Source organism: Aegilops tauschii, chromosome 1 (assembly GCF_002575655.3).
Source record: "Aegilops tauschii subsp. strangulata cultivar AL8/78 chromosome 1, Aet v6.0, whole genome shotgun sequence".
Taxonomy (NCBI): domain Eukaryota; kingdom Viridiplantae; phylum Streptophyta; class Magnoliopsida; order Poales; family Poaceae; genus Aegilops; species Aegilops tauschii.
Genome location: NC_053035.3, coordinates 459,714,142 through 459,721,958, shown reverse-complemented (window position 1 = coordinate 459,721,958; position 7,817 = coordinate 459,714,142). Strand labels below are relative to the sequence as shown.

Below are 7,817 nucleotides of genomic sequence, written 5' to 3'. Positions count from 1 at the left end.
TTGAGTTGTTGTAATGGGTCCGAAACTTATATACGATAAAATATAGATATATTGCCACTAAATGAGTAAACTGGTAGAATTCTCGTAAAGTGAGATAACAACTTTCAGATGGCCAACTAAGAAGTAAAAAGTGGAATTCACTCGTTATATTGGCTATAAACATGGATAATAGTTCATGTCTTCTCAATTATGGAAAACTATAGAACAATCCCTGTAGAGAAGCTATACAAACATATTTATGTAAATTTGGGTGTAAAAATATGACCACTATGGAATTGTGCACAAGATCACAAGATGGATTTTGGCCAGTCAATTACTTAACTCGTAATAGCTATTGTAACTTATTTATGGATTATTGGAATCCTTGCAAATTGCGAAGAAAACGAAAAAGGTACAATTCACCTATAACATATCCCAGCTGCTTCTACGTGTACAACGATGGCCTGATTGGATTCACCGTAGACAGCAAGAATAACAAAACATACTTGGTAATGCAATTCAAACTTGAAAACTATAGATGGCAACGACCAGCACACCGTACAATTAAACACAAGAGAAAATCATATCTCAACCGTGACGCTGAATTTCTTTTGACTAATAGGAAAAACATTAAAGAAAAACAACAAATACATCATCATATCAGTGGAATGAATGTTAGAGTTCATCCATCAGCCGGTGGTGCTTTTGCGTAGCCAAGCTCTGAGATCTCCCAACTCGTCGCTGGGGCCACCTCCTGGTGCGACCGAGTGTATTGCTAGATACATAGAGAAGAAAAGGACATGTAAACACATTTGGAAAATGGAAATGTAGTGTGTGAATATAAAGATGGATTTCACAACAAAATTGTCAAATCACCTCCATCTTTGTCAGCAATTCCGCAGCAGTTGGCGCTGAGACAAGTATGTGTCTACAGTCTGCGTTGATGAAGCCCTCTCTCGCACCTTTGTCAAACAGTGCAAGCAGGGTATCATAGTAACCATCCACATTTAGCAACCCAACCTATATTGGTATGATGTTTGTTAGCAACAGAAAGCTCTATTCGTTTGGGTTTGGGGGAAAAACTGCGGCCAATTTGCCATGCAATATCTATCTGTTATGCTTTGTTGCTTACAGGTTTGTTGTGAATTCCCAATTGAGACCATGTTATCATCTCCAACAGCTCCTCCATGGTTCCGTACCCCCCTGATGAACATAAAAGAAAATTGTAAGCAAGCTCTTCTAACGTATGAGCACAATCGGTCGATAATGGTAGACTGATTAAGAAGATCGTTAAGCATGTGGTACCAGGAAGAGCGATGAATGCCTCGGATCGTCGAGCCATCTCTGCTTTCCTCTCATGCATGTCAGATACAACCTTTACTTCTCCCACACTCTCACCTAATATCTGTTTGTACAAATAAAAATGAAACTTTCAGAGAAACGACCACAAAATATAATGTTGTACGAGTACATACAAAATCAGACCTGCCTCAATCCCTCGCCCCCCAAAATTGCATGGTCGTCATTTCAGTAAGATGAACTTAATTTGAATGTTTTGCCACACACTTCAAACTCAGCTGAGATAACCTCATGTGGCCAATGAATTTTTCAGGTGTACGGCTAAATTCAGATGACAAAACAAAACAAAAACTTGACCAAATTCACATAAATTGTCGTTTTGTTATTATTATCGCCGGGAAATTTTATTATACTCTGGTTACACTAGACATACACAATGCTACGTACAGCACATAGATAAGAATCTGAAGCATCGAGATTGCGTACCTCGACAGGCATGAGAGCCCTGGGAATCACCCTGTCAAGAGATGGAACGGAGAAACACTCAGTCAAGACAAGCAGAGCAGAGCACTCTCCAAGAAGCAGAGGAAGCGTTGTGTACGGAGGGACGTACCCGACGACACGGCGGCCACCGTCGAGCACCGTCCGCGCGACGAGGCCCATGAGGCCGATGCTGCCGCCGCCGTAGACCAGGTCGACGCCCCTCCTCACCTGCGCCAGTGCATGAGCAACCCCATGCGTGAGCTCAAGAGCTTAACTTGACAAGAAGACGGCACGGTGGCAAAGCCGAGCCAGTCCGATTCGCCTACCAGCTCGTGGCCAAGGTCGAGGGCCGCGTCGCCGAACACCCTGCGTCGGCCGGCGCTGCTGCCGCAGAAGACGCACACCGTGCGGAACCTGCACTCCGCCCTGTCCCCCATCGCCGGCCGGTCGTGCCCGCCTCCAACCGGCCCCGGCTTGCGGCGGCGGCGTCGCCGTCGTCGTGTCTGGCCTTGTCGCGCGCGCTTGCTTGCTGCGTTATGGTGGTGTGGCAGTAGCTGCAAAGAGCAGTGACGCTGGCTGATGATCGCCCGCCCCCATTTAACTCCACCGTCGCTGTCGCTTTGGCGCGCGGTGACCACGCCACGCCGTGACAACTGACACCAATCACCGTGGCCCCGTGTCCCCGCCGTCTGACGAAAGCCTGTAAACTCTGAATCGTCCCCGTCCCCGCCGTCCTCGAGAATCCTGCCTGTCCCGTCAGGCCGTCACACTGCCCGCTGCCCCGCCTCAGGATAACGGCATGGGCCGCACTGTTCTGGCCGGTGCCGCTGCCGCTGCCGCCTGGCATGGACCATCATCCCTTTCTGTCGCGCACCCTACAGCAGTACGCCATGCAAATCTGGATCGTGTAATCATGCATGCCTCCTTTGTGGCACGAGGAGCATGCATGGGCTGCGCATTTCACCACTGAAATTTACGTACTGCTATCAGTGTCCGGCACCGGCAGTAATAACAGCTAGTACTGTACTAGCACACTTTTGGTTCCGGGTCCCGATCGAGCAGGTGAAAGCTTAGCACTCGCGATCGAAAATCATTAACATTTAACAAGATCGTTAGTCAAACGTGGCGACAGGTCAAGGGGCAGGGCGATCGCTACGTGCCAACGGCAAAGCGGAACGCAAGCGCGCACAGGATGGAATGGATGTTTATTTTACCCGGACGGCGCTGGATTCTGATCTGATGAGGGCATCGTATATGGGACGGCCAATCCGAGTGAACCCGGCAATTGTTTGTGCGACTGGAGTCACTGGCCGATCCTCCGAGGCGCGTCACGGGATCTTCGGGAACACGACATGCACGCCGTCGTTTGGTTCTCGCAACGATTTAAAATGCTCAATTAAGCTTGCACCGTTCTCATTGTCCCCCATATTTGTCAAGTTTCACCGTTTGTGACCAAGCTCAAGCAACTGTCTCCATCCCCACTTCAGAGCCATTTCTAGCTTTTCGGTGTAGTAACTACTCCCTCCGTTCTAAATTACTCATCGCAGAAATAAATGCATCTAGAATTAAAATACATCTAGATACATCCATTTCTGCGACGAGTAATTCCGGAACGGAGGGAGTACACAGCATGTAGCTAGAGGGACAAACAGAGGATCAACCCTTGGCATGGATACAAGGTACAAAAACGAAATTAGATGGGTACAATCGCAAAGAGAAGTGTGAGTTGGGGAATCTTTTCCATTGTCTGACCAATGTCACCTAAAATATTACTCCCTCCGTTCCAAAATAGATGACTCAATTTTGTACTAACTTTAGTACAAAATTAGTATAAAGTTAGGTCATCTATTTTGAAACGGAGGGAGTACTTATTATTAATGCAACCAATGAGGCGTTGAACTCGACACTGGGTGTGTGTACACATAACGCTGAAGCAGAAGCAGAATGAAGAAAATTTATGTATGAGTTGCAAACTAGTTTGTCCATGTGAGCAAGCAAGCAAGCAGCTAGGATTAATAATTGTAGTTCTCCTTGTCCAAGCTCCTCGTCATGCTCTGCCCTTTGAGAGACACGCTGTTCAACCTCCTCGCGGCGGCCGAGACATCCGATCCCGCGTTGCTCTCGGAGTCCAACGAAGAGAGCGCCACCCTTCTGCTGTAATACGGCACGCCCCCAGACCGCTGCCTCTGCAGCTGGAACGGCCCTCTCCGACTGCCGCCGACGTCCTCCAGCCTTGCCTTGGCAGCCTTGGTCAAGCTCATGTACCCCGGCCCTCCACCACTGTCGGATCTTGCCTCTGATGCCAAGGTGTTGGTAGCAGAGTATCCTGGGGTCACCGAGGATGTCGACGGAGAGCTCTCGTCGCACCCAAAGTCCGAGGAGGAAGCCGAGAGCGCCGGTGGAGGCATTGCTTCAACTCTGGCTGAGTCATTGTTTCTTCTGATCTTGGTGGAGCCAGCACATGAATATTTGGAGTCTTCGAAGTTTATCGTCTCCTTGTAGCTATGTAGACGACGCGACTGGCCGAGGTTTGAGTCCATATGCGTGCTCTCCCAGGGTTTTGTTGCCATCCATCCTTCTATGTAAGACTCATGGTTCCTGAGAGAGCTTGCAGGGGAGCTTGACCTTCCACTGTATCTTGAACTCCGACCCTGAAAGAATTATGTGCAAAAATAAATAAATAAATAAATAAAAGAAGTGAAGAAATAAAGATCAGTCTCAAATGTAAGGTGTGTACGTATCAGGAAATTCTCATTGGTTCAGCATATACCTGGTGAGAATGAGCATAAGCAATTGCCCTTTGTCTCTTCACTGCACCCTCATGTTTCATGTGCATTCTTGATTTTACTTGGTTGACAGAACCTTGCCTGTCACACCATCGTTCCTGCAGTGCTAACAATGTCAGCTAATCTGTCACAAACCAAGTTGACGCCACATTTCCTAATCAACTTACATAATTCCTCCAGTGAGAACACCAAATATGTTATTACTTGGTTATCCTAATTAATTCACATAAATGTCAACATGTCCTCTGAGCTCCATTGTGTGTAAGTTGCGTTCTGAACTTAAAACATGGTGGGCAATCACTAACTGCGTAAGGCCTCATTGGTGTATATTGCTTTTCTCACCTAACATCGTCACTACAAGGATCGATTCAAACAAGCATGGTACATGTGAAAGCACAAATAACAATCTTATAATGGACTCAATCATCACCCAAAACAAAAGAAGTTTAACTGTCAATGTCAATCTTAGTCATACTGGCAGAAGTCCTTTTCAGATAAAAGTAGCCATATTCGCACATCCTTCTCTTTTTAAGAACGAGTGCAAACCTCTCAAATTTTACATGACCCGTTCTGAAAAAAAGATAGACGAGTTCAAAATTTAAGAACCTAGTACACTTCATCAAAACTCTTCTGCTAATTAAACTGCCTTTTGTGAACACATAGTGTAGTCCAGCATTCAGATGGTGATACAGAATTATCTTTGAATTCACATCCTGGAAGCGAAACGATCTCCAAACCTGATGCTCGAATCAAAATTGGTTTGCACAAGTAATTATTTACCAAGTGGATTCAAATATGTGAGCATGGCAATCTTCCTTAATTCATAACTTGAATCCAGATCTAATTTAAATCACTAATGGTGTTCTTTGGGAGGAAAAATATATTTGTGTTGTAGTAGTTTTAAAACCTGTAAAAGTGTGTGCGTGTGAAGAAATGGAAGACAGCGGACTCAACAACATAAACCATGGGCCAGTGTTAAACTAAGAAAGTGGAGGCCCACAGCAAGGTCCAGCTGCGCCAATCTCTCTAGTTCTCCATCAAGTTTTGCCACAAGAAATGGAGCGATTCTATCAAATTTCTACATTCTCAACAACATAGCCCATGGGCCAGTTTTAAACTAAGAAACCGGAGGACCCATATTTTGTAACAGGAAGGCCCAGCTCAGCCTGAATCTCTAATTCTCCATCAAATTCTTGCCACAAGAAATGGAGCGATTCTATCAAATTTCCAGGAATGAAAACTACATTCTAGACATTACCGAGCGCTGCAAGAGCCATGGATCGAAGCAAGCATTGCAAATGCACATTCAATCCCAAAAGATATGTACCTCAGTTTCCCTGAGCGGATCGGCACGGCCGTCGCGGTGGCCGGGCGCGTCCTGTGGCAGCGCGTCGGCGGAGCAGCGTGCCCGGCGCTCCATGGCGCGCTCCTGCACCCTCAGCAGCGCCTCCATGCGGCTGAGCGTGACGGCGAGCTGCCGCCGCACCAGCCGGCCGCGCACCAGCGCCTGCAGCCGCACGATGCCCCGCAGCGCCTTCAGCGCCCGCCTCGCCTGATCAACCGCGCGAGAGACCATCAGTTCATCAACAAACACCAGTATCGCATCAGATCGGAATACGTAGTAGCACGAAACCATGGAGCAATCTGCGCGTCGGTTACCACTTACCAGGAGGGCGCGGAAGGCGGCCTGGATGCGCACGGCGGCCCACTCCTGCCTGATCACGCGGAAGTCCCGGGGCGGCGCGCGCGCCGCGGCGGCCACGACCGAGCCGAGCGCGCTGGCGGACGACGTGGTTGAGGACGTCTCGCAGCCCCCGGCGCCGTCCCTGGACCCGCTCCGCCACAGCCGGCTCCACTTCCGCCCCTTCCCCGGCGCCGCGGACGCCGACGGCGCCTTGAGGCCCACCAGCGACTTGATCCACTTCCCCATCGACGACGCCCCTCTCTCTCCCTCTCTCTCGCCGCGTCCGGGGTCGGAGCTAGCTCCCGCGTGGCACTGCGGGTGTGAGGAGGGGTGACGATGGATGAAGAATGGGGCCGGCCGATCGGGACGAGACAAAACGGAAGCAGAAGTCGGGGAGGTAGCCGTTGTCCTTTTCTCCGGGGGAGTCCGTTTCCGCTCCGCGCGTGGGCATTCAATTCGAATTTCGAACGGCGACAAGGAAAGCTGGCCCCGAGGGCGAGCACGCCGGGTCGCTGGCCGCGGGCCCGGCGCTCAAGGTGGGGCCCACGTGTTTGCTGGTTCAGGTGGGAGGAGCACGGCGGAGTTCCCGTGGTGCCTCGGTTTCCGGGAAAGAAGGACCGTCTGGAACGTGGCTCTCTCGTGGGGCGGGCCCCGGACGCTGACCCGCCGGGTCCACGGCGAGCGTGGGCGCACATGTCAGTAAACGGATGGCCTCGGGAGGGGAGGTGGGGACGATCAGCTCGCGCTCGACGGTCGACGGTCGACCGCGGCGCCGGTACGGCACGGCGTCGGGGGGCCGTGGGCAGAACGCCTTGGTGCGCTTTCACGCTTTGTTTCTCGCAAGGGAAGATCACTAGTTGCATGATGGATTTTTCATGCCTTTTCTTTTTGTTTAAACATCTCCAATACTTGCTCCATCCACAATAAGTGTGATAAGAGAAACATTTTTTTATTTTAAAATGTATCCGGAAGATTGATGTATGGTACCCCTTCATTTTTTTTATACAAGGTCACTATAAAAAATACATTTTGCATCTATACAAGGCCAACAACAATAATCGAGGTAAATATTAATGACATTTTCTCGTACTAATAACCCATGGTTTAATTATTAGCATGCATGTAGTGGATGATAATGACACACTCACCTACTTTTTCCCTTACGACCACTCAGTTTTCTCTAATGTGCATGCACCCTATTAATTAACCCGGTAACCAAGAAAACAAATTGGTTTGTAAAGCACGCATTAATTTTTATCTTGTTATCTATAATTTGAGTTTGTGGCCTTGTATATAAAAATAGAGGGAGTACTCTTTATCAATAAATTTTGAATGAAAGTACTTCGCATACGACGTTTGGCTGAAGGACGCTTGGACGATGACTTAATCCAACGGCTGGTGCTGTTTCAGCCTTGGGCTTGGATGGTGGATATGGCATTGTCGTCTGTGTTTCGTGTGATAACTGTCATACATGTAGCAGTGTATAATTTTGAATATCAAATGTACATTTATTCATGGACGGAGGGAGTAGGTGCCATATTATAGCACACATCACGGGATGCAAAAAATACTACTTCAATAGGTGT

General features: G+C 48.6%; 2 protein-coding genes across 2 annotated transcripts; both read right to left on the bottom strand.

The window, feature by feature from the left end:
- Positions 1–472: 472 nt before the first annotated feature.
- On the bottom strand, positions 473–2,362 carry LOC109746204 (probable cytokinin riboside 5'-monophosphate phosphoribohydrolase LOGL7). The gene is made up of 7 exons (XM_020305335.4): positions 2,088–2,362; positions 1,892–1,989; positions 1,765–1,795; positions 1,285–1,384; positions 1,112–1,182; positions 856–999; positions 473–754 (listed from the first exon to the last, which is right to left on the bottom strand). Exons 1-7 carry the CDS (start codon positions 2,196–2,198, stop codon positions 662–664), a joined length of 648 nt encoding a protein of 215 aa, XP_020160924.2. The 5' UTR covers positions 2,199–2,362; the 3' UTR covers positions 473–661.
- Positions 2,363–3,697: 1,335 nt separating this feature from the next.
- On the bottom strand, positions 3,698–6,629 carry LOC109746210 (protein IQ-DOMAIN 6). Its single transcript, XM_020305339.4, has 4 exons — positions 6,214–6,629; positions 5,875–6,099; positions 4,532–4,645; positions 3,698–4,412 (listed from the first exon to the last, which is right to left on the bottom strand). Exons 1-4 carry the CDS (start codon positions 6,475–6,477, stop codon positions 3,774–3,776), a joined length of 1,242 nt encoding a protein of 413 aa, XP_020160928.1. The 5' UTR covers positions 6,478–6,629; the 3' UTR covers positions 3,698–3,773.
- Between the last annotated feature and the right edge of the window lie 1,188 nt (positions 6,630–7,817).

What these genes read in the sequence shown, in the direction of transcription:
- LOC109746210 (XM_020305339.4), bottom strand. Translation starts at nt 6,477, where the DNA reads ATGGGGAAGTGGATCAAGTCGCTGGTGGGCCTCAAGGCGCCGTCGGCG. An exon ending in ATCCGCTCAGGGAAACTGAG is followed by an intron (nt 4,646 to 5,874) that starts GTACATATCTTT and finishes TTAGCACTGCAG; the next exon opens with GAACGATGGTGTGACAGGCA. An exon ending in CTTATGCTCATTCTCACCAG is followed by an intron (nt 4,413 to 4,531) that starts GTATATGCTGAA and finishes TAATTCTTTCAG; the next exon opens with GGTCGGAGTTCAAGATACAG.
- LOC109746204 (XM_020305335.4), bottom strand. Translation starts at nt 2,198, where the DNA reads ATGGGGGACAGGGCGGAGTGCAGGTTCCGCACGGTGTGCGTCTTCTGC. An exon ending in TGGGAATTCACAACAAACCT is followed by an intron (nt 1,000 to 1,111) that starts GTAAGCAACAAA and finishes ATACCAATATAG; the next exon opens with GTTGGGTTGCTAAATGTGGA. An exon ending in AATTGCTGACAAAGATGGAG is followed by an intron (nt 755 to 855) that starts GTGATTTGACAA and finishes CTATGTATCTAG; the next exon opens with CAATACACTCGGTCGCACCA.